The 24,094-nt window shown below is 52.1% G+C and overlaps 6 protein-coding genes across 6 annotated transcripts; 3 read left to right on the forward strand and 3 right to left on the reverse strand.

Moving 5' to 3' along the window:
- Positions 1-1,232: 1,232 nt before the first annotated feature.
- Positions 1,233-4,251, reverse strand: STEHIDRAFT_173111 (uncharacterized protein; the record flags this gene model as incomplete). The annotated part of the gene is made up of 6 exons (XM_007311384.1): positions 1,233-2,471; positions 2,536-3,270; positions 3,337-3,477; positions 3,536-3,728; positions 3,791-3,827; positions 3,909-4,251. The coding sequence occupies 6 exons, from the start codon at positions 4,249-4,251 to the stop codon at positions 1,233-1,235; spliced, it is 2,688 nt and encodes an 895-aa protein (XP_007311446.1).
- A 270-nt stretch (positions 4,252-4,521) lies between these two features.
- Positions 4,522-5,153, reverse strand: STEHIDRAFT_126486 (uncharacterized protein). The gene is made up of 3 exons (XM_007311385.1): positions 5,097-5,153; positions 4,966-5,037; positions 4,522-4,905 (listed from the first exon to the last, which is right to left on the reverse strand). Exons 1-3 carry the CDS (start codon positions 5,126-5,128, stop codon positions 4,680-4,682), a joined length of 330 nt encoding a protein of 109 aa, XP_007311447.1. The 5' UTR covers positions 5,129-5,153; the 3' UTR covers positions 4,522-4,679.
- A 121-nt stretch (positions 5,154-5,274) lies between these two features.
- Positions 5,275-8,094, forward strand: STEHIDRAFT_173113 (uncharacterized protein). The gene is made up of 3 exons (XM_007311386.1): positions 5,275-6,303; positions 7,586-7,603; positions 7,777-8,094. Exon 1 carries the CDS (start codon positions 5,678-5,680, stop codon positions 6,107-6,109), a length of 432 nt encoding a protein of 143 aa, XP_007311448.1. The 5' UTR covers positions 5,275-5,677; the 3' UTR covers positions 6,110-6,303; positions 7,586-7,603; positions 7,777-8,094.
- Positions 8,095-10,108: 2,014 nt separating this feature from the next.
- Positions 10,109-12,509, forward strand: STEHIDRAFT_116534 (uncharacterized protein; the record flags this gene model as incomplete). The annotated part of the gene is made up of 4 exons (XM_007311387.1): positions 10,109-10,810; positions 10,851-11,230; positions 11,882-12,097; positions 12,443-12,509. 4 exons carry the CDS (start codon positions 10,109-10,111, stop codon positions 12,507-12,509), a joined length of 1,365 nt encoding a protein of 454 aa, XP_007311449.1.
- A 286-nt stretch (positions 12,510-12,795) lies between these two features.
- STEHIDRAFT_163682 (uncharacterized protein) lies at positions 12,796-17,026 on the reverse strand (the record flags this gene model as incomplete). The annotated part of the gene is made up of 14 exons (XM_007311388.1): positions 12,796-12,901; positions 12,955-13,127; positions 13,177-13,359; positions 13,413-13,574; positions 13,633-14,019; positions 14,076-14,162; positions 14,225-14,452; positions 14,511-14,554; positions 14,615-14,668; positions 14,718-14,750; positions 14,807-14,957; positions 16,731-16,804; positions 16,857-16,898; positions 16,969-17,026. 14 exons carry the CDS (start codon positions 17,024-17,026, stop codon positions 12,796-12,798), a joined length of 1,782 nt encoding a protein of 593 aa, XP_007311450.1.
- Positions 17,027-18,522: 1,496 nt separating this feature from the next.
- STEHIDRAFT_69427 (uncharacterized protein) lies at positions 18,523-21,625 on the forward strand (the record flags this gene model as incomplete). Its single annotated transcript, XM_007311331.1, has 4 exons — positions 18,523-19,089; positions 19,142-19,429; positions 19,484-21,218; positions 21,276-21,625. The coding sequence occupies 4 exons, from the start codon at positions 18,523-18,525 to the stop codon at positions 21,623-21,625; spliced, it is 2,940 nt and encodes a 979-aa protein (XP_007311393.1).
- Between the last annotated feature and the right edge of the window lie 2,469 nt (positions 21,626-24,094).

The raw sequence follows: 24,094 nt of genomic DNA on the forward strand, positions 1-24,094 counted from the left end.
ACGGAACGTTCGATTCATCCTTTTCATTCCGACAGCGGATAGTCGAGATAGAGCTATACAGTGGCTTTACAGTCATGTAGTGCCCAGTTCCGTGGTTTTATGGTTCTTGCGAGTGTGTAGAGGGAGAGAGTGCGAGACATACGTCAGTCAGATTGTCTTCCCGAAATCAGAACTCTCTCATGCACACTCTCATTTTGGCTCGGATTTCAAAATTGTCGTCCACGTTGTGTTTTTTTATTACCCTGCTGCCGCCCGTCTTGTATACTAACAAAATTCCGTCCTTTCTCGTCTAGACGCTAGGTTGCGCGAAAGTCTGTCCTCGTCTCTTTGTCACTTCCCCATTCGTTCCTCTCGCATCATCCTTCTTTGCATATGAATGAAGCCGTTCTCCTTTCCTCCGAGCTATCGATTCGACAGTCCTACCTCAACCCAAACGGTCTCAAATATCACCTCGAAAAAGGAACGTGTACCGTCCCTCGATCTCGGGCGTCATTCCCTGCACGGGGTACTTCCTCAACGACTGCCCCGAATTCTTTCTCTACTATCGACATGCACTCGAACGGGATCTCTACCGTCGCCACATTGCTCAATGTCCTCGCACATAGAATATGGTGTATGCTCACAATCTCCTGGACGTTCCAGGGTCTAAACTTATGACAGTCGAAGTCATCTCTTCTGGTTCACATCGTGTCTACGAAGGATGCTACGTAAAGCATACTGTCCATCGCGCTCCTCCGTGTCCTATTTTTTCTTCCCGCTCTAGCGACTCAAAATATCGCGCAGAGTTGGCCGTACGCACGTCTTTGTACTCTAGTAGGCGGCGTGGATCAGGCTGAAGTTCCTGGCAGCGAACAACGTTCGGCGTCGGTCGTTTGGACTTCGACGCACGTTGGAAGTTTGCTCAGTTGGAACAGAATGGCCGAGGCTATCGAGATCATTCCAAGTTACTGCAAATGGCGAGGAATGTTCTGGGAAACGGAAAGCACGGAAGAGGCGCAATAGAGTGGCCGTTCTCATCCGACTTTATAGCATTGATGCTGGCTGATACATCTGCAAGCCTTCAGCGGCGATCTTGACGCCGTCCCATTGCCGGTGCTTGTTTGCTACGAATATGCAGATTCTTACAGAAGAAGTGTATAACTATTTATTCCCTCTTTCACGGACATCGTCTTCAGTTGCTCTAAGTTAGTTATATTGCGGACAGTTCGCACATGAACTCGGACACGCTTTATCTATTGCTTCGTCCTCCTCTCAGCCTCTTTCACTCCCGTCAGCCTTTCGAATGGGTACATCGCAACCTTCATCCGCTCCTCTAGCTCGCCCAAAATCCCCGGTGGCTGACGCTCGGTCATGATGGTAATTATTCTCCCAAACGGTTCCGAAAAATCATGAAGGACTGGGTATTGCAACGCCGAGCATCCGCGAACGTTCACCAATATGTTCTCGGGTTCCTCTTCGACATATCCCGACCACTTCGTCGTCCTCTCTGCCACTCTCTTTACCAGAAGTCTTCTTCTTCTATTCTCCGGGAACGCCACACTTGTGCTCAGGTCCATGAGCATGACGACTGTCGGGCACTTGACCCTCGTGGGTTCTGATCCGGAAGGATTCGGGTGAAGAATGGGTGGGACGGTCAAACCATCTCCAATCGTGCTGTCAGCCTGCTGAGCCCTGGCTTTGACCTGAATGCAGAATAGGCCGATACGTTTGCCATCGAACGGCTCGTTGGGAGGTCCGTCATAGTAAAGAAGGAGGAGGTTGACGACCGGCTGATTATGGCAGCATTGGATGGCGGCGCCAGAGAACCAGGCGCGCTCGAGCTCCTCCAAAGTGAGCTCCTCGATCGTCTTTTCGTACTGGATGAAGTGGGTGAAGTTGAGCCACTTGCCCTTGCAGCGCGACCAAAGCTCTCCCGTCAACTCCTTCTCTTCCTTCGCCTCAAATCCATAATGTTTCTTGCCGAGCAGGGTTGATAACAAATCGTGCAACCCAACTGCATAGATATACGACGTTCCGGCCGTCGTATCCTCCTTCACAAATGACCCATGCCGTTCGATAGTTGTCATATCACGAGCGAGGAGGAGAAGAAGGCGGCAGCAGAGCTCCCCCTCGTCTCCAGCTGCGAGAACAGAGTTTTGGCGGTCCAGCTCCGTGCATAACGTATTGAGGGCGTCGTGGTATACTTGGAGAGACTTCGTCAGGGCGACCGCGGCGGCGATGGAAAGTATAGGTTCAGAGGGGACAGAAGTGACTAGGGTCGTCTTCACGATGGAGACGAGAATACGCATGTGGCATCTGACGGCGTTGGCGGCAATCCGGTTCGCGGCGTCGTTCTTGGCTAATTGGAGGCATGCTCTGGATGAAAACACTGCTAGTACTTGGCTCAAATCTACGGGATGGAGTTCCCGTGCGGCTAGGAGTTTCCTCTTCGCAAAAGTCACAACCAACGGTGCTCCCATCGACGACCACAACTACGACGGACAAACGACCTCAGCAGATGACCCCGAAATATTATAGACAAAAGATAGGACATACCGGGCGACCAAGATATCTCAGGTTCTCGATGTCCAATGAAGCGGAAGCCTTGTCCGTTCTAAGGCGATGGCTAAGTTGGTTAAAGCCCGTGTAGGTGAACGGAGGAAGCGGTTGAAGGTTGGCGGTAAGGCGTGACGATGGAACAAGAGGGCCGGAAGGAACCAACATCCCTGCAGAAGGACTTCTATCGAGAGTAAGGAACCAGAAAGATACAGGCGTCGTCATATGTTCCGCAGCTTTCAGTATACGTTGAAAGGCGATCAACGAGCATTTTCGGGATGGTTCTCGTTCATCCGGTGCCGTTCCTCCGAGAATAGTGCATTCATCTAAAGCCAGAAAGAACTTGGTCTCGCCAGCAGTGTGAAGTTTAGCGCTCAAACGTTCAAATGCTGGCTGACAAAATTCTGCAAAGAGCTCGGCATGCCACTCAGAACTGCTCTTAGACAGCTCTTTGTCGTACCCTTTGCGCTTGCTGTCTGTCGCGCCCTCTTTCGGTTCTGGGCTAAGGGACTGGATCCACCTACGCTTCTCGGCAAGAAACGCAGACCGTTTATGAAGCGTGGTTTTCGCGCTGTCACAAACGACTTTGAAGAACGCCTCTCGCCGAGCTGCCTCCGGGGTACCCGGGGGACCATAGCTGAACCTCGAGTTCACGCCTTTGGGGGGCGAAATATCACGCCCATCAGCGAGTGCTTCGACCAAAGCCCCCATGAATGCGGCACACATCTCCTCGCCCTATAGAAAGAAAAATCATAGGTTTCGGTTAGAGATGGACAAGGAAGATAAAGAGAAAGCGCCCACCCTTATATCTGTGATCTCAGGTGGGAGAGAAGCATCGGTTCGAGAGCAGTATTCGAAGAACTCCATAACTAAATGATCTCTCGGCGGCCAATCTTCCGTCACTCTGTCCGATGCACGGAAAGTCACGCTGAATACAGGGTGCTATTGGACTCTCATTATTAGCGTCTTCGCGGGGGACAGGACAAATTGTGAAACGTACCACAGAGGCAAGCTGATCAACCAGCCGTGACTTGCCTGTTCCGCTCGACTGCAAGATGGCGATGGTGCGTCCGTAATGTATCGCCGGGTCGTAGTTCTTTTCGTACCATTCCATTGCTTTGAGGAAGTTGTCTAGGGCGCCGCCTTCATACTCTTGCTTCCAGGCGTCCATTAAATCACGGGCACGTTCCGTACTGAAAGAAACAAGAGAGAGGGGTCAGGCATAAGCAGAGATATATGATCGGGTTGGAATTACTCAGTGGTTATTTTGGCGCTCACAGCGTCTCCAGGTTCTAAGGATGTGTCAATATCTAGTTTGTACAAAACGCGTGCTGCATCGTACATGCAGGCACAAGAAAGGCGAGACCACGTACCAGTACAGGCCAGCAGCAGAAGACGTGCCAGAGGAATCTTCCCATGCAAGGCGTCGATATCCTTTCTCAACGTTTTCCGTTTCCTTTGTTTCTCGAACAAGGCGTCTCGTAGTAACGTGGGTGGAGCTTCGACTTTCGAATCCTCAGGACCATGCTTACTGTACCATAGGGGTTGCAGGTAGTCGATAAATTCGTCCAGATTTTCCTCTATGTTCTCATGGGTTGTCGTTCTGACTCGCTGGAGTGGTTTCCAGTCGTTGCGAACGCTCTGGAGCCAGGCCTCGACTTCCCTTTCTCCCTTCACGGGCCGCTCGGAGGATAGGCCTGTAGAACCTGCTGGCATGGTGCAAAAGACAGTGTTGAAACAGAGTTGTTGCGCTTGAGAGGGATGGGGTGGTGTGAGGGGAAGGATGAAAGACGAGAACGCAGTCGTGACACGAGACAATGTAGGCGTCTCAGTTCATTGTTCTCTCGTATATCAGCACAGCCTCTGTCGGAGAATATTCCCACGCGTCAGCAAACTGCCGGTTGTATTCCGCTCCGCCCCGTGGCTCAATCCCCCCTGCTCCTTGCCTGCTCTCGTCCCCTACGCCTACTTACAACCTCTTGCTTCAGCTGGTCGGATGCCGTGAACTACCTCTGGTGCAGCTCACAGCTAATGACATCTGGGATAACGGGCTCGCTGGTTCTCACAATGGCTAGAAAAGAGAGATGACGCGACTAGGACCGCGGATCGCTTTTAGACGCCACTTTTCTCTGCCCAGCACGAACTCACGTCGGCCACGGGCATGTTTGTAGATATATATCATTCCTGAGGCCGGACGACGAAATGCAAAGTCTTCCGCTCCTTTTTTCCTCGACCGACTGCCTCTTGCCCGTTGCCTCTTCGTAAAACCTCGTGAAGAAAGCCCTCGGCGCGAGTGATGTACGACGGTGGAGAGTATGAGGATGACCATGGGACGGGCAGGATGGATTGGACGTTGGATGAGTCTTTCGAGTACGCCCCTCTCTCCCGTTTTGTATCCACTCTACATTTCACAATACACTCGTCGTCCAGAGTCTCGTTCCTTCCGACCACTGGGACGCGAACTCGCGCTCTCCCTCTTCCGATGCTCTCGAACGCGAAATAGTACGCGTCGTCCTCTCCCTCGCGTGTCACCCTCCGCTAACCGCCTTTACACGCAACAGTGCTCGAATTTCACATGCTGTGGTTTGACCATCCCGGACACGCACGACCTCCTCCCCCACTTCGAAGGCTCACACGTCTTCTTCCTCTCAAAATAGCTCTCCGCAACCGACGCTCATCCTTCCTCTATTCTTGCCTCGCAGACGTCTCCGCCCCTTTCACACCAGAATGACTACTACGACCTCGAACCCTTTGTGCTCTCCTACTCCCAACCCCGCGCGCTTCCCAGTCCTAGTCCTATTCCCTCGCTCTCATCGACGACATAGACCTTTCCCGGCCCTTGCGTCTACATCCCCTCCGGCTCTCGTCCCTCGACGCCAGAGCTAAGCGCCACCGGTTCCGACTCTGGTCCAGTCTCCTATTCACCCTCGTCTGCGTTTTCCCCGCTTTCCCCATACACGCCGTATTCGTCTGCGTTCTCTGCTACCTCGATGTATATGTAAGACGGCACGGGCGAGCCTGCGTATCCGCTTCTCGACTATACCTCCCTTTCTCGAGTCGACCGTGGTCTTACTCTAGACACGGATGGGGAAGGCGCCACACCGATATATGCACAGGATGTTTGTGTCTCGTATCCGTTCGAATGGGGCTGTCAACAAATCCAGGCACAACCGCACGCCCTAACGCTCGAAACAGATACAGACCTTCTGCCCACCATCCTCCGATTCTCAGCCTCCCACCGGCTTCGTTCTCCCTCTCTGCCTCAACCTCCGCTTGCACCAGACCTACGCCCGCTACGAAGGTTAAAAGGAGCACGTCCACGAAGGCAGGATCGGGTGCGACGAGTCATCGGGTCCACGACTTGGGTAGGAGCACGAAAGAGAGGAGGGAAGACGTCGATGTGAGTCATTGTAGTGCTAGGGGTAGTGCGGGACCTGGACCACGAATGAAAAGAGGCTCTCGGGGCCAGTTCGTTTCTAACACTTCGAAGGACAAGACGAGGCTCGTAGCGGGTTCGGGGTCGAGTTCGGGTTCGGGTGGTGCTGCTGCCCGCGAAGGAGAGACGGGGATGTGACGAGCGTGTATCAGAGGGCGAACTCGTTGACCATAATCCACCCGCGATGGCTGAGGCACCATCGCAGGCCTCGTATTCATCCATCGAGCAGCACGAACGTGCGGAGGGTTTGGCTGCAGGTGTACGTGCCGGTACTGGTGTGGCCAGTACTAGTGGGAGGAAGTCGAGAGGAAAGGCGTGTAGGTGTCCGCTGGGTGGGTTTCCCTTTTTTCATTTTTTTTTTCATTTTTTTTTTTCATTTCTATGTTCCGTGGATTGGGGATTGGGGATTAGCGGCATCCTTCGCCGTGCTTTTTCTGTGTGTTTGTTCGAAGTGTCGTGGGGATAGTTGAACGGCTGTGTCCATTTGAATCTTCGAGTGTGAATCTTCGAGCTTTAGGATATGAGATGCGAGATGCGAGGATTGTCAGCCCGTGTATGCTCGCTCACCTACGCATCTATGCGTCGTACTCTTCCATTTTGTGGCGTTACGCCGTATGACGCGTATACGTATCCTTGGGGCAAAATATATGCCTCCCAAACCGAACATATCGATAAGTTCGAGTCATGATTGTGCGTATGTATCCGTATACTGGATATATCTGCAGGCATGTTTGGATCCTTCTTCGTGTCTTTTTTGGTGGTCGTTGTTCGAGCGCCGTGGGTTTTTTTTGAACGGGCTCGTCAAATTAAAGCTTAGATCTTCCGGCTTCGAGCTTTGTGATGCGGGCTTTGACGGATCGTGCGTCCACGCTGGATGACCTCCACATTTATGCTCTTGGAGTCTATAATGAGGCATCCACGTTCCCTCGCAACGGGATATATCCGTTTCAAAGAGACATCGATCCGTTTGAGGCGCTGTGTATACTGCATATCATCCAACGGGCGTGGATTGATGTTCTATGACTTGGCCTCTGGTGCGTTTTCGCCGTACGATGTTGATCGTTGAGCCTCGCCGGGTGGAACTCTTGACGCTGTTGGTGAGCATATGCGTTTGCTGTGTAGGTACATTCGATGATCCGTTGACATTCAAGGCGTGAGGTGATTTTTCGGGGGCTTCTGGGACAATCTGTACTGGCATAATGAATCTGATGGACGTGACGTTTAGTCCATCCTTTGCAATCCGACATCTGATGACTCCGATGACGGAGGACTCAGCTGGAGCTATGGTTATATGGTGATTTTACGATCCTATGGAGCTCGATTTTTTGGTCCTGTCGTTCTGAAATAGGACGTCATGGGAGAAAGGGCACAACTTTTTGCTTTTGGCGATTTGATCTGCCAGGGGCCCTTCACGCAAATTGGGAATAAAGTGAATAGTCCCCGCATACGACCGGCCCAGATGGGACGTTCGAGTTTGCCTTTTCTTCCGCTGCTCATGCATACTCTCGACTCTGATTCGCAGTTGTGGTTGATGCTGTGTTCTTTATTCGCCTCATTATCGACCCTCTTGTATCTGGGTGCTATACTCACGAATCTTCGTTCCTTCTCGTATAGACACTAGGTTGCGCGAAGGTCTGTCCTCGTCTCTTCGTCAGCTTCCACCCTCTCGCATCACCCCTTCCCAACACTCCCGTTGTCCATTTCTACCACCCTTCCCTCTCCGAGACATACCTCGCGGCTTTGCATGCTACCCACTCATCAGTCCTACCTCAACCCAAACGGTCTCAAATATCACCTCAAAACAGGAACGTGCACCGTGCCTCGATCTTGGTCAGCTCGTCTGCCTCTGCACGAACAGCCATCGCTCACTGCGCCGAATTATTCCTCAACCACCGCCGTGGAAACGAGCAGTGCCGCAGCCGTACCCACTACGACTCACCACCCTCTCCCGGTTTCACCTACTTTCGGCGTGCATCCGAATCCGAATCTGGATCGACCGGTCAAATATCTGGCTCGATTGGAGATATAGCGTTCATAGGTGTAGTAGGATAGGTAACTGTAATGGCAGGGACTTCTGGAATATTAGGACGATGCTGGTGCACTCGACGCGATGATCTAGGCAGGCTTGTTGTTGTGCAAAAGCTTTTTGGTGCTGTATGATCATTTCTTTTCCGTTTCTTTCTCGTCAACTGGCGGTACCGCAACTTCTCGTCACTGGTCACGAATGTTTTCCTCTTGGCGCTTTTGCTCTTTGCCTTTTTCTTTTCCGTCTATGGCGATGTCGAAGGACAAGTTTGTCCAAAATCCCAAGCGGATGGTTGACGCGTCTGGAAGGAATGTACGAGTAGATTAGGCGGTCACACAGTATTTTGGCTAGATCAGTCTATGTAAGCGCGGGAATGTTGCAGCGGGATGGTCGTTTCGCCCTCGAATATAAGGTGCAGATAATAGACCCAAGAATATCAGGCTTGGGTACGATAACAGGGTAGCTATGTTATCAGGACACCACATATATTTCGTTTTCCTAACCATCCACGACGGCAGTGCACGTTCCCTGTCCAGCATACGTATCTCATAGAAGTGCGGCAAGGTTTATTTCAGTATGTAAAACCCGCATTGCAGTGTCATGAACATGCGGGTAGCCCTTTACCCTGGGCGCAACTACGGGCCCTTGCTGATATCCAAGAATCATCGCATGTGACCTTCTACCTTGAAATATACGGCACAGTATCACACTGCCCACATGCCGCAAAGTCGAAGTCAGAACTCGAACCGGCGGCACTTAGCTCTGGCGCCGAGGGACGAGAGCCGGAGGTGATGGGGATGCCAGCTCCAGGTAAAGTGGGAGTGGGATCTGGACTGGTACTGGGTGACGCGCGGGTTTGTGGGTAGGAGAAGACGTAGAGTTCGGGATCGTAGTCGCTCTGGTAGGAAGTGAGTAGAGGAGACGTTTAGGAGGCGAGAACAGAGGAGAGATGCGCGTCGGTTGCAGAGGGGTTGCCTGGAGAGGACGAAGACGTGTGGAAATCTTCGATGTGGGCGAGGAAGTCGTGCACGTCGGGGATCGTTAGAGCACAGGATGTGAAATTTGAGCACTGCTGCGTGCAGAAGCAGTCGGCAGAGAGTGGCACATGAGGGAGAGGACGATCATGACTATTTCGCATTCGGGGGCATCTGGAGAGGGAGAATCTGGGTTCGCATCCCACTGGTCGGAAGGAACGAAACTGGCGGCGAAGTCCGGGTTTATGTCAGGGGGAATGTAGAACTGGAAAGGGGGGTACTCAAGAGATTCATCCAACGTCGAATCTATCCTGCCCAACCCATAGTCTCACCTTCTTGACGAGATTTTTACAAAGAGAGAACGGGCAAGAGGCAGGGTGTCGGTCGAAGAAAAGAGCAGCGGAAGACTATACATATATGCATTTCGTCGTCCGGCCTCAGGAACGATATATACATCTATGAATATGCCCATGGCTAACGTGAGGTTCGTGCTGGGCAGAGAAAAGTGGCGTTTAAAAGGGGGCGATCCGCGGTCCTAGTCGTGTCATCTCCTTTCCAGCCATTGTGGGAACCAGCGAGCCCGTTATCCCAGATGTCATTAGCTGTGAGCTGCACCAGAGGTAGTTCACGGCATCTGACCAGCTGAAGCAAGAGGTTATTTTATAAGTAGGCGTAGGGGACGGGAGCAGGCAAGGAGCAGGGGGGATTGAGCCACGCGGAGCGCGGAATACAACCGGCAGTTTGCTGACGCGTGGGAATATTCTCCCACAGAGGCTGTGCTGATCTACCTGATACTAGTCTCCTAGAGCAGAGTAGCCAATCCTTCAACCGGCTGGCGCAAGGATCACTCTGTCTGACGTCTGCTTTCCAAGTGGGGGCTCTTACAGAGTGATGGAGCGCGACTGTCAGAGAGAGCAAATTGCCGAGTTGCCGTGCCGGGGTGGCGCTCTGCAGCCCGTTTGGGAATCAGAGGTTAGGTGCCACAGTCGCTGTCCCTCTTACTCGTCAACGTGCCGTCTCTCGATATTCTCGCTTGCGGTTGTTGTAACTTCTACGGGGGTACCATGTACACCCAGGACTTTGGTTGGTGTTGCAATTTTATATTGAATTGAACTCTACAGTCACTTTGATCTCTACATGTCCGATACATTCGAATGGGCATCCACCAAAGGGCTCACAACTCTCAGGCATATTATGGATACAATTCTACCGTATAATGCAGAGGAAAATCACGCTTATGAGTCTGCCTGTGTCCTCGATGGACGTGATCAGTTATGGAGCGTGGAATCGGCCCAGCAGATGTCGGACGAACGGATTTTGACGACGAAGGACACTGGACTTGTTGATAGCGGTATCGAGTTCGAATCGGATGGATGGCAGGGTAAAGGGACACTGGTATGGGAAGGAGATACAAACCTTGTTGGGGAAGTCATGATGGTCGTCGACATCGAGGATGTGGCAGAGGTGGGAGGTGCAGGGTACAGTAGTGACGACAAAGCGGATTCGGCGGAAGAGCAGGATGATGGGGATGAGAAGATCACCGAATGCGGCGGTGACGGTGACGAGAATGACGATACAGAGGAAGAGAGGGAACAGGAAGAGGAGGAGGAGGAGGACGATATGGATGTGGACGACGTACCCAGCAAGGAAGGCAACACCGAACCCACGCTGATACCGAAGAACCGTCGCCGATCTCGCAGGAGCAAGGAGAAGGCCTGCATTGCCTTCTTGCTGATCATCGCAGCCTGGGCACAAGACAAATGCATACAACGTCAGACCAACATCGTGTTCAACGGGATTGGAGCTGTGGGGACTCACCGAGACTGCGGTCGATGCAGTGTGTGTAGGCAACATTATTCCTGAGCCTCGACCTCTGAAGGCCCAACCCAGCTCTGCATCAGCCCAAGGACCCATGGTGATTGACAAGGTCCCGGACAATACTTTCCAATACCTACAACTCAACCAAAAGGACCGAAAAAAAGTCGCTCAGAAAATTGCTGCCTGGGTGCGCGAAGTCCGTCTACAAAGCGCACGACATGCCGACTTGCTCTGCATTCGGAGTAGTCAGTTTCTTTCCGAGGCGTATATCGACGCAAGCACCAGTGAATTTCACCTACTCACCTCGAAGTATGACTTGAAGAGGCGACTTGTGGGATGGAATGGCAGGCGAACAAGGCGCACGGTGGCCACCGGTGCAGCCACATCTGAGTCCAAACTACGCGCAAGAGAATTCACGCTCCGCCCCAAAGGACCCACTCTGTAAGCCACCCGCTTGGAAACACGACACTGGAGGCAAAGTTCGATAAGTCTCACGGATATATTTTGAACATAGGTAGAATTTACTCGTAAAGTAATCTGCATGGGCCTCACGAATAGAGCCCGATGATTTTCAGAATAGAGTTCCTGATAAATTCAAACAAGGATTGAACAGGAAAAATATGAATATCGTGATCAGAGTCACGCAGAACTTACTGCAGCTTGTAATCCCAAAATACTCCCCCTAAAGGCACGGAATCTATAGCGGAATATATTTCCCCGCCAAAGTTGGCGGGGAAATATATTCCACAGTGGATGCCGAGCTTATCGGCTGGATATTTTGAGGTTATCGTCCAAAATAAATTCTGCGTAGTGCTGATCGCCATATCTTTAATTTCGCTGTATACCTTTGTTTGGATTTATCAATGACTTTATCGCCAAAACAGTCCTCACTTCGGCAGTGCATGGATGTAAAATATTTTGCAAGTTCTTTCCGTGTACCTTCAAAATATATTCTTCAGACATATCGAACTTTGCCTCCAGTGCGACTACCTGATACGAGAGAACAATGAACTGAGACGCCTACATTGTCTCGTGTCGCGACTGCGTTCTCGTCTTTCATCCTTTCCCTCACACCACCGCATCCATCTCAAGCGTAATTTCTCCGTCTCAACACTCTCTTCGCACCATGCCAGCAGATTTCACAGTCCAATCCTCTGAGTGGCCCGTGAAAGGAGAAAGGGAAGTCGAGGCTTGGCTTCAGAGCGTTCGCAGCGACTGGAAGCAACTAATGAAAGTCAGAACGGCAACCCATGAGAACATCGAGAAAATCCTGGACGGCTTTATCGACTACTACCTCAAACCCCTATGGTACGACGAGGATGGTCCTGAGTTTATGAATGTCCAAGCTCCACCCACGCTACTACGAGACGCCTTGTTCGAGAATCAAAGGAAACGGAAAACGATTAGAAAGGATATCGGCGCCTTGCATGGGAAGATTCCTCTGGCACGTCTTCTGCTGCTGGCCTGTACTGGTACGTGGTCTCGCCTTTCTTGTGCCTGCATGTACGATGCAGCACGCGCATCAGGAAAAACCTGCCGCGGTTTTCTAGGTCATATGTAGCCTTTTCGTACCTAAGTAGACACATTCGAGCACGACTACACACAAAAAGCCTAATGTATAATTTCCTGATTATTATCCACCCCCCTTGCTAGTTATTACTTGCTCGAGACAAGTCGGGCTAACTTAGACATATCTTTGAGACCGGATGCAAAGGACTAGCACAAGGTGGCGAGATCACACAATAAAATATGTCACTCCAGGGCTTCATTATGTGGAACAATGTGTGCTATTGGATGCTATCTAAGCAAAGCACAGGCACATGACAGGGTACTCAAACCAGCAGAGCAATGACAGTGATACAACAAAGGAGTGACTGCAGTTAATGTAGATCAAATGAGTGTGGGGAGGTATGGTGTGAGGCATGGAGAGTTGAATCAACTAATATGAACGAAGAGGATGAAGAGAGACAACAGATTGCGACAAAGCACATGGAAAGAGAAAAGATCTATGCCGACGGGCCAGGCTCATCGGCCGCGAAGCGAGAAGCGATGAGAGCCGCATCCCAATCATCATCAGCACCAATAGAGATGTCGTCATCGGAGCCGAACGCCCTAGAGAGGAAACACGGTTAGAAGGCGCAATGCGAAAAGGAACAGAGACGTACATAGCGGTCTCATAAAACTCAGAAAGGTACTGGCGATAAACATCGACACCAAACCTCTCACGAAGATCCTCAAAACGCTTGCAATACTGCCTGTAGGTGTGGTTGAAATTGTCGCGGGAGAACTCAATTGGGACATGGTGACCGCTCCGCCATTCAATCAGGGAGGCATAAACCTAAAACATGAATGAGGTACAGAAGAACATGTACAAGATGGAGACTTACCGCAACGGCAACAAATGCAATCATAGGGCCAGGAACACGGACGGGCGCAGCATCATCTTCGGAGCGAGCAATCCCAAGCTCACGAGAATGTATCTCGAGGAAGTTGGGCGAGCCGGATAGAAACTTCTTATGAAACGTCGAGAGAATTGATGGGTGGTAGAAGGGTCGGGCACGATCAGGTTTCTAACATTGGTAGGTGTCAATATTTGTAAGACATGGTAGAACAGACTACGTACACCATTAGAACCGAGGGGGTAGAGAAGAGTGCACGCCGCCGTCAGGCGGAGAACCTCACGCGCACGGTCTGCGGCCTTGTTTGGCAAGTCGAACTCATCAAGCACGACACTATCCGCGATGTCGTGAACAGAGGATCGCATGAGAGGGATTCGGGGCTCGAGCTGTCAATGAAAGAGTGGTCAGCAATAGATCCATCAATACAGATACAAACGAACACACCAAAGATCCGAACAACCGCGTATAAACGGGATCGTTCCAGATACGAGTCTCGATATCGTGATGACTCATACCTCGAAGGGCGGCAAGAAGGGCACCAACCTTCATATCAGCACGCGTACGGCGGTCGGGAAACGCGTCAACGCCGTATATCTCGCATGCCAGATTTTCGAGGGCCGGCTCAAATACATCTTGCACGGGCTGCGGTTGGGCTCTGAGGGATAGGAAGCGGCGGCCAGGTGCAGGGTGGACGAGCTCGATGTTGCGTGCTGGGAATTTAGTGGAACCAATTGGGATGGACGGTGGAGGCGGAGGAGGCGGAGGCGGAGGCGGAGCCGCAGCGGCAACAAGGGGCCCGTCGTCCTCATCATCAGTCAGAGTCTCGAGGGACTGAGACACTACTGTCAGTTGTGGGGTAGACGAGAAGAACGAGAGGATGTGCATACCGGCATGCTACTGGTACTGAGACGATGTGCTCGGACCGCCAACTCAGCTGGAGGGATGTTCTCTTTGTCTTCGGGCCACCTCGCATCCTATTGAAGTATCGATGTACATCAGACAGAGTACCTGTGAGTGAACAGAAAAAGCTGCGTACGAATGTGCCTGCGATGATGGCCTTCTTGATGGCCTTCTCCTTGGCAGCCTTGCGAGTTTGCTTTCGGTTAAGCCGCGCTGCAGCATCATTGAGGCCGACATCGCCACCTTCATCGTCGTCGTCTTGCTCGTGGTCTTCGTCGTCTGTGTCTCCTTCCGATGAGTCGGAAGGCTGGAACTCCTCCGACGAACCGCCACTGGACTCATCTTCGGCAGGTGGAGCCTTAGCCTTGTGAAAAACTGTTAGCACACTATTGAACATCACGAGGAAGTTTGGATAGACGAACCTTGCCCTTGTCGGCGAGGGGAATACGAGCGGAAATACGAGAAGCTGCACAATACGGTTGTTTGTTAGTACCAAGAAATATATTACAACATGGGGCAAACGTACGCAGACTACCTTCGGAGTCGGAACCGTCTAAGTTGGGAACCGTGCGACGACCTCCTACGGCTAATCAGTCCAATGCAAGTGTGTAAGGAGGGTCACAACGTACTTTTCGAAGATGAAAGCGACACTTTGCCAGAGACTGTAAGTAAGAAATATCAGTCGATGAGGAGTACATGTGATAAGGATGGGACATACGAAGACTGGAATGCTTCGCCTTTTTCACGGGCACGGCCTCCGCATCAGACTGAGGCTTACGCTTCGATGTCGGACCGGCCTTGATCGAAGACTTGCCCGTCGTTTTGATGCCTGTGCAGGGCATGCCACGAGTACCGAGACCCGTGAGTACCTGCCATGGATATTCGTCAGGCACACCATCAGGTACCTGTATCCGTGGATACAGATACTCGTTCCCACGGGTGTGTGCACGGATACAGGTCTGATGCCGGGGCTCACAGGTACTCGTGGGAGAGTACCCGCCATATTTGGTATTTCCAGGCCGGAGCTTGCCTGAGGCCAGATGTTTGTCCAGCGACTCTCTCTCCTCACTCTCCTCCTCACTCTCTCCCACGTCCCCGAGCGTACACCACTGTGTGATGGAATTGACACGTCGTGTCGCCGTCAATGGTGGTGTCGCTCATCCTGTGTACTTGTTTCCATAAGGGTCTCGAGGGTCTTGACTCTCTGAGTGAATCAGTTTGGAGTCCCACCCCTTGCCATCGTAAAATCGCGCGTTCTCGCTCAATACCGCGTATATTTTGGATGTAGCACCATAAATCGACGCGCCTTGAGCTCCTGCATCGGGCCCTGTATTTTGTTTGACGAGAAACGGCCCGCTCGTCATTGAGAACGGCGGTGTTGACCCTGGTGAGTCCCCATTACCCCTCCAACCGTAAAATTGCTCGTTCTCACTCAGTTTGGCGCGCGTTTCCGACGTTGTACGGTCAATCGACGCGTTTGGATGTCCATCATCGCCCCCTGTCCTTGGTTTGACGCGATTCGGCCCGCCCGTTGTCGAGAACGACGGTATTGACCTGGTGAGTACCCCCTGCTTCCCTCTACAGTAAATGTCTTCGTTCTCACTCGATTCCGCGTACGTTTACGATATTGCGGGGTCAATCGACGCGGATTAACGTCCCGCATCGCCCCCTGTCCTTGGTTTGACGCGATTCGGCCCGCCCGTCGTCTAGAAAAATAATATTGACCTGGTGAGTACCCCCTCCTACTTTCTATCATAAACGTGCTCGTTCTCACTCAATACCGCGTACGTTTACGATGTTGCGGGGTCGATCGACGCGGATTAATGTACCTCATCGCCCTCTGTCCTTGTTTTGACGCGATTTGGCCCGCCTGTCATCGAGAACGACAGTAGTAACCTGGTGAGTACTCCCTGCCCCCTTCTATCGTAAATTTGCTCGTTCTCACTCAATGTCACGTACATTTGTGATGTTGCATGGTCAATCGTCGCATATGGATGTCCCGCATACCATCCCATCCTTGGTTTGACGCGATTTGGACTACCCGTTGTCGAGAACGACGACATCGACCTGGTGAGTACCCCCTCCTACCTCCTATCGTAAATGTCTTCGTTCTCACTCAATTCCACGTACATTTACAACCTTGCGGGGTCGATCAACGCGTGTTGATGTCCCGCATCGCTTCCCGTACTTGATCCGACGCGATTCGGCCCATTCGTTGTCGAGAACGACGACATTGACCTAGTAAGTACCCCCTCCTACCTTCTATTGTAAATTTGCTCGTTCTCACTCAACTCTGCTTACATTTGTGATCTTGCGGGGTAGATAGACCCGTGTTGATGTACCGCATCGCCCTCTGTACTTGTTTTGATGTGATACGGCCCACTCATCATTGGGAATAATGGTTATTGATTTGGTGAGTACCACTCCACCCCCTTCCCCAGCTCATATTTGCCACAGTACCCACGGGTACCCCTCAGGTACCTTCAAGGTACCCGTGGATTGATTCTATCCATGAGTACCTGCCCATCGGCAAGTACCTGTATCCGTGGATATGGATACCCGCTCCCACGGATGCCACCCCGGATACAGGTGTGGCCTCTGAGGGAACAGGTACTTGTTCCCACGGATACAGGTACTCGCACGGATATAATCGTGGCATGCCCTGTGCCTGTGGCGGAGAGCGTCTTCTTCGTCTTCTTAGCAAGGGCTTCCCATGCTGTCCAAACATCAGACTAAGGCGGAAAGATATAGATGTAGTATATTCATACCCTTAGACGCGCTCGCTTTAGAGGCTCGCATACTGGTGGGTGCTGTGCGTAGAAAGAAACCAACGAAACATTAGCCAGCCTACAAGGAGACAAGGACACGGCGAGAACACACCTTCGGGAACAACACTAACAACAGTGTTCTTAGAAACTTTGATGCTGGAGCCTGCCATACTTGTCGGAAGGAGATCGAAAGGGTAGGAAGGGCGCGAAAAAGGTCGAAGGAAGAGCAAGATGACGAGGAATCTAAGAGAGAAAGGGAAGCTGTGATCAACACAGGAAGGATGGGAAGTGATTGAATGAAGAGATAGAAGAACGTACCATGGCCATTTTATATCTGAATGAGGGTGTCTGCGAGGGAGTAGAGAGGACAGTCGGTGGTCAGGAGCAAGAAGGAACGACGCGCGTCGCCTCTCAAGATAAGCGCCGGCACGCTGGCGAATTTCAAACTCCGCCGTAGGACGCGCCCTGCCACGCCTCCTTTCCCGCCACTCTTTCTCCCTCCGTCTTGAATCTCTCCGCTGTTCTCTGCCCTACTGGGTTATCTGCGAGGGTCATAGTACATCTCACCACCCGGACACGCTAGATCTGCGTGGTATTGGGGTCTCCAAGGGTGCTTAACACCCTGGTTGCCAGTCTTTTGTCTATGCTCATGACACTGGACGCCTCTGTCGATGTGTAATTCGACTTCTGCGTGTCTGACTTCAATTGCTTGGTGTACCAGGGTGTACCTCTCAGGTCAGTAACTCCTATTTTATGCCCTGTTCCTGTGTCTAAATTCGCAATATTTCTCAGATTTTTATTCGCTATGACTGTTTTATGCAATGTGGTGCACATGTGATTGTTCCCTGTACCGTTCTTTTGGTGAGTATCTGACACTCGTTGATGTACTCAGCGGGCTGAAAAGAACCGGCATTCGATCTCGACTTCACTGGGCATGCCAATGGAACAGACGTCAACTGGATTTTGAGTTGACGTGCGGATGTCCATTGGTGTCCATCGACGACACCAGCCAGATTATCTCAAGAACGAAGACAACATGGCCCAGTGAGTCTGCAATAACATGAACACCATTCTAATAGAAACTGACCGGCTGACTGTGCCTGCAGGTTGCAATAACATTCGGATACCACCTTCCACCGGTTCTGTACCGCCATCCGCCCCGACTATCACACCAGCACACAATACCCGCCTCGCTCGCCACATTCGTCACGCCACCCTCCGCTTTTCGTACTGCGAAGTCCTTGATACCTTGTTGGTTGCATCATCCTCGTAAGTCGTATAATCTGTGCGTATATTTCTTTCGAGATTTTTGGCTAGTAATAAACTCATATCCACATATCTACAGCGAATCATGGCCACTTTGCCCACTTGTCGCGGTTGCGCAAAGACTTTCAAGCGTGACTCCGACCTTATTCGCCACCTTCGGAACTCCAAGGACCAGCGTTGCGCACTTGTGGCCCAAGAAGAACTCGAATATGTGCCTCAGCCAGGGCCAGAGGTTGAGATGGAGGACACTGATGTCTGGGCGGGCGATTTTTTCGGTTCTCATGATCAGTACGACGAGACGGACTTCCCCATGTCCGTTGAAGACATCCAGAACCAACATACGCACCACTTTGGTGGCGAGGGTTCTGTCCACGCCGGACCGTCTCGCTTTTCGGGAGCGATGTCCAGCTCAGATGAGGAAGGGGAAGGTGCAGGTCTACCTGTACCGGGGCTGGAAGAGATCAATGAGTCGGAGGAAGAAGACGAAGGTGATGGAGAGGACGACGATTCCGACATCGACAATATTGACGCCGCTCACATTGCTCGACTCGTCAATCAGATCGGCGGTCTTTCCCTTCCCACCTCCCGCGCTCTCTCGCCCTCGCCGTCGCACTCCAGCAGCTCTTCGAGCTCGTATGCACCAAGTTTGTCTTCGTCTTCGTCGCAGTCCACGGACGGCCTTTCCGAAGAGTTTGGTCGTGTTCTTGATGACGACGAGCTCCAGAGGATTCATGAGCAGCTCTCGTCAAAACCAGTGGTCGAGAAATTCCCGAACCACCTAGGAAATCCCGGCGCACCCGTCTCACGCGACCACCGCCATGCATACGAAAGGTCGCGAGATGCCCTCGAAGACGACAACAACGTGTACGCACCACTCTCTTCTCAACTGGAGTGGGACTTTGCACGGTGGGCGAAGCTGCGTGGACCGAGCTCGACGGCCCTCACGGAGCTTCTCAAAATTGAGGGTGTACGTTGTTCACTCTCCGTTGTTCCATATTACCCGCTCACTGTGTTTCCAGTTTCGTGAGCGGCTAGGTATCTCATTCAAGACGGCAAAGGAACTGGATTCCATCATCGACAACGAGCTTCCTGGTCGCCCGGCATTCAAGCATCACCCAATCGAGTTCGCAGACCACACGTACTCGACCTTCCTCCGCGACATCATTCCTAGCATCCGTGCGCTCTGGAGTGATCCCGAGCTCTCGCCGTACCTCATTTTGGCACCAGAACGCCACTATGCCGATGAGAACAAGACCGTGCGACTCTATTTCGACATGCATACTGGTCGATGGTGGTGGCGCACTCAAGTGAGTCTTTTTGATAGCTCGCTTGTGGTTTTGTTCTAAATATGGCCCTACCAGATCGAGCTTGAGCGTGAGCGCCCCGGAGCCACAATCATACCCGTTATCATCTCTTCCGACAAGACGCAGCTCACGCTCTTTCGCAACAAGAGCGCATACCCCATCTACCTCACCATCGGAAACATCCCGAAGGAGCTCCGACGCAAGCCATCTTTTCGCTCGCAGATCCTCATGGGCTATTTACCAACCGAGTCCCTCAAGCATATCAAGAACGCTGATACACGACGCCTCGCCCTCGCGCACCTCTTTCACGCATGCATGCGTCGTCTTATGTCGCCACTTAAGGAGGCTGGCTTACACGGTGTCAACATGACGAGCGGGGTTGGTGTGACGAGGCGCTGCCACCCGCTTTTCGCGGTCTTCGTTGGTGATTACCCGGAGCAGTGCCTCGTCACACTCGTCAAGAACGGGGACTGCGTTATCTGCCCCACAGTTCACGACGATCTTGGGGAGGTGGGCTACACACGACGCATGCGCGATTTCGAAGATGTGCTCGATGCTCTCGATCATGGGCCACCAGACGGAGATCCCGACACTTTCATAGCGACATGTACCGCAGCAGGTATCCGTCCTATCTCACATCCCTTCTGGTACGATCTCCCGTACGTCAACGTGTTCGCAGCCATCACTCCCGATCTCCTCCACCAACTCTCCCAGGGCGTCATGAAACACCTCTTAAAGTGGCTGAAGGAGATCTTCGGTGCCGCTGAGATAGATGCTCGGTGCGCGGCTCTACCACCAAACCACAATTTACGCCACTTCGCCAACGGCATTACCAGCATGAAGCGCGTGTCTGGGTCCGAGCACCGAGACATGTGCCGTATTCTGCTTGGACTCGTTGTTGACCTTCCCCTACCCCACGGTCTTTCCTCCGCTCGTCTCATTCGCGCTGTTCGTGCTTTACTCGATTTCTTCTATCTAGCCCAATACCCCGTCCATTCATCGTCAGAGGAAGATCCTGCTAATGAGCCTCGCCCTCCCTCGTCCCTCGATCTCCTCGAAGATGCGCTTACGCGCTTTCACGATAACCGCGACATATTCATCGAGCTCGGCGTGCGCGACAACTTTAACATCCCGAAACTCCATACCCTCCGTCATTATGTTCCATCCATCAAACTCTTCGGCACTACCGACAACTACAACACCGAATACACCGAGCGCCTACACATTGACATGGCCAAGAACGCCTACCGTTCCACGAACCGCCGTGACGAGTATCCCCAAATGACCACATGGCTCGAACGGAAGGAGAAGATCGAGCGACACGCTCTCTTCGTCCAATGGCGGCTCGACGGGTGTCCGCCCCTGACCAAACCAGCGATCCCACATCACACCCATATCAAAATGACTCGCAATCCCACTCTCAAGTCCGTATCGTTCGACGATCTTGCCGCAGACTATGGCGCGCACTCCTTTCGCACCGAGCTCGCCAAGTTCATCATTAGGCACCAGAACGAGATGTATACGGAGAACCGGATTGCGCGTGAGGCGGAGGACATATTCCTCGGGTTCGACCGGGTCCCCGTCTATCATAAGGTAAAATTTTGGTTGCGAGATCCTCATGGGCGTGAACTTGCCCAAGATACTCTCGATGTCGCACATTGTCGACCGCTCCATACGCCACCGGTTCCTCGAGGCAAGAGCAAGGCCAAATCCAAGTCTCGGCTACCTATTCCCTCTCGCTTTGACACGGTACTCGTGGATGTCGGTGCCAATGGGCAATCTGGTGTCAAAGGTCTGTATTTTCACCTCATACCTCTCAGGTTTCATCTTATTCAATACTTGGATACAGGCTACCGTGTTGCCCAGCTTCGCGCTGTTTTTCGAATCCCTGACCGCGTCCTTGACGAGCTTTTCCCCGCCACACCACCGCCACGCCACCTTGCTTATGTGGAGTGGTTCAAACCATTCACGACTGTTAACGGTAATCATCGCATGTACAAAGTCAGTCGTGCCATCCAGAATGGTGTACGCTCAGCGAGCATCATTCCCGTTGCCAGCATCCGACGTAGTGTACACTTGTTTCCTCTGTTCGGCCCTCACGTACCGGATGGCTGGACAACCAACACATCGTTGGAACTAGCTACTAGTTTTTACCTCAACCCTACCCTCGATCGTCTCTCCCATATTTCACTCTACTAAATTATTATTTGTATGTGACTGCATTAATCTAAGTTGACTTTATTACTCTTGGGCCACAGCTGTTTTGAACATAAATTGTGCTTTCTCGCTTATCACACAGCCAAGTTAGGCTTTCTTGTTGAATATTATGCTACATTGGCCGATATTTAATGCACCCTCAGCTTGAATAGGGTAAATTGATCATCGATAGCCTATTTTCGCGCATTTCGAGCTGGATTAGCCCGAAACTTAGCGGGGGAGGTTTTTCCTGATGCGTTTTGTACAAACTAGATATTGACACATCCTTAGAACCTGGAGACGCTGTGAGCGCCAAAATAACTACTGAGTAACTCCAACCCGATCATATGTCTCTTCTTCTACCTGACGCATTTCTCTTCTTTCTTTCAGTACGGAACGCGCTCGTGATTTAATGGATGCCTGGAAGCAAGGGTATGAAGGCGGCGCCCTAGACAACTTCCTCAAAGCAATGGAATGGTACGAAAAGAACTACGACCCGGCGATACATTACGGACGCACCATCGCCATCTTGCAGTCGAGCGGAACAGGCAAGTCACGGCTGGTGGATCAGCTTGCCTCTGTGGTGCGTTTGACGATTTGTCCTGTCCCCGCGAAAACGCTAATGGGACCCAATAGCACCCTGTATTCAGCGTGACTTTCCGTGCATCGAACGAACTGACGGAAGGTTGGCCGCCGAGAGATCCCTTAGTTATGGAGTTCTTCGAATACTGCTCTCGAACCGATGCTTCTCTCCCACCTGAGATCATAGAGATAAGGGTGCGCGCTTTCTCTTCATCTTCCTTGTCCATCTCCAACCGAAACCTATGATTTTCCTTTCGACAGGGAGAAGAAATGGCTGCCGCATTCCTTGGGGCACTGATCGCAGCAATCGCTGATGGATGGGATATTTCTCTTCTCAAAGCCCTGGACCCGAAGTTCAGCTACGGTCTTCCCGATACCCCCGAGGCAGCTCGGCGACAGGCATTCTTCAAAGTCGTTTGTGACAACGCGAAGACTATGCTTCACAAACGGTCTGCGTTTCTTGCCGAGAAGCGTAGGTGGATCCAGTCCCTTAGGCCAGCACCGACAGAGGGCGCAACGGACAGCGAGCGCGAAAAGCACGACAAAGAGCTGTCTAAGAGCAGTTCTCAGTGGCATGCCGAGCTCTTTGCGAAATTCTGTCAGCCAGCGTTTGATCGTTTGAGCACCAAACTTCACGCTGCTGGCGAGACCAAGTTCTTTCTGGCTTTAGATGAATGCACTGTTCTCGGAGGATCGGCACCGAATGAAAGAGAACCTTCCCGGAAGAGCTCCTTGATCGCCTTTCAACGTATACTGAAAGCTGCGGAACACATGACAACGCCCGTATCTCTCTGGTTCCTTACTCTCGACAGAAGTCCCTCTGCAGGGATGTTGGTTCCTTCTGGCCCTCTTGTTCCGTCGTCACGCCTTACCGCCAACCTTCAACCGCTGCCTCCGTTCACCTACACGGGCTTTAACCAACTTAGCCATCGCCTTAGAACGGACAAGGCTTCCGCTTCATTGGACATCGAGAACCTCAAATATCTTGGTCGCCCAGTATGTCCCATCTGTGTCTATAGAAATCCGGTGTCGTGTGCTGAGGCCGTTTACTCGTCGTAGTTGTGGTCGTCGATAAGAGCACAGTTGGTTTTGACTTTTGCGAAGAGGAAACTCCTAGCCGCACGAGAGCTCCATCCCGTAGATCTGAGTCAAGTACTAGCAGTGTTCTCATCCAGAGCATGCCTCCAATTAGCCAAGAACGACGCCGCGAACCGGATTGCCGCCAACGCCGTCAGATGCCACATGCGTATTCTCGTCTCCATCGTGAAGACGACCCTAGTCACTTCTGTCCCCTCTGAACCTATACTTTCCATCGCCGCCGCGGTCGCCCTGACGAAGTCTCCCCAAGTATACCACGACGCCCTCAATACGTTATGCACGGAGCTGGACCGCCAAAACTCTGTTCTCGCAGCTGGAGACGAGGGGGAGCTCTGCTGCCGTCTCCTTCTCCTCCTGGCTCGTGATATGACAACTATCGAACAGCGCGGGACATTTGTGAAGGAGGATACGACGTCCGGAACGTCCTATATCTATGCAGTTGGGTTGCACGATTTGTTATCAACCCTGCTTGGAAAGAAACAGTATGGATTTGAGGCGAAGGAAGAGAAGGAGTTGGCGGGAGACCTTCGGTCGCGCTGCGAGGGCAAGTGGGTCAACTTCACCCACTTCATCCAGTACGAAAAGACGATCGACGAGCTCACTTTGGAAGAGCTCGAGCGCGCCTGGTTCTCTGGCGCCGCCATCCAATGCTGCCATAATCAGCCGGTCATCGACATTCTCCTTCTTTACTACAGCGGACCTCCCAACGAGCCGTTCAATGGCGAACGTATCGGCCTATTCGGCATTCAGGTCAAAGCCAGGGCTCAGCAGGCTGACAGCACGATCGGAGAT

Source organism: Stereum hirsutum (assembly GCF_000264905.1).
Source record: "Stereum hirsutum FP-91666 SS1 unplaced genomic scaffold STEHIscaffold_26, whole genome shotgun sequence".
Lineage (NCBI taxonomy): Eukaryota > Fungi > Basidiomycota > Agaricomycetes > Russulales > Stereaceae > Stereum > Stereum hirsutum.

Excerpts from the sequence above, each read along its gene's own strand:
- STEHIDRAFT_126486 (XM_007311385.1), bottom strand. The coding sequence starts at position 5,128 with ATGGTCAAACCACAGCATGTGAAATTCGAGCA. Across the intron at positions 5,038-5,096 it reads CAGCATGTGAAATTCGAGCA|TATTTCGCGTTCGAGAGCAT; the intron begins CTGTTGCGTGTA and ends GACGACGCGTAC. Across the intron at positions 4,906-4,965 it reads TGGTCGGAAGGAACGAGACT|TCGAAAGACTCATCCAACGT; the intron begins CTGGACGACGAG and ends AGAGGGGCGTAC.
- STEHIDRAFT_173113 (XM_007311386.1), top strand. The coding sequence starts at position 5,678 with ATGGGGCTGTCAACAAATCCAGGCACAACCGCACGCCCTAACGCTCGA.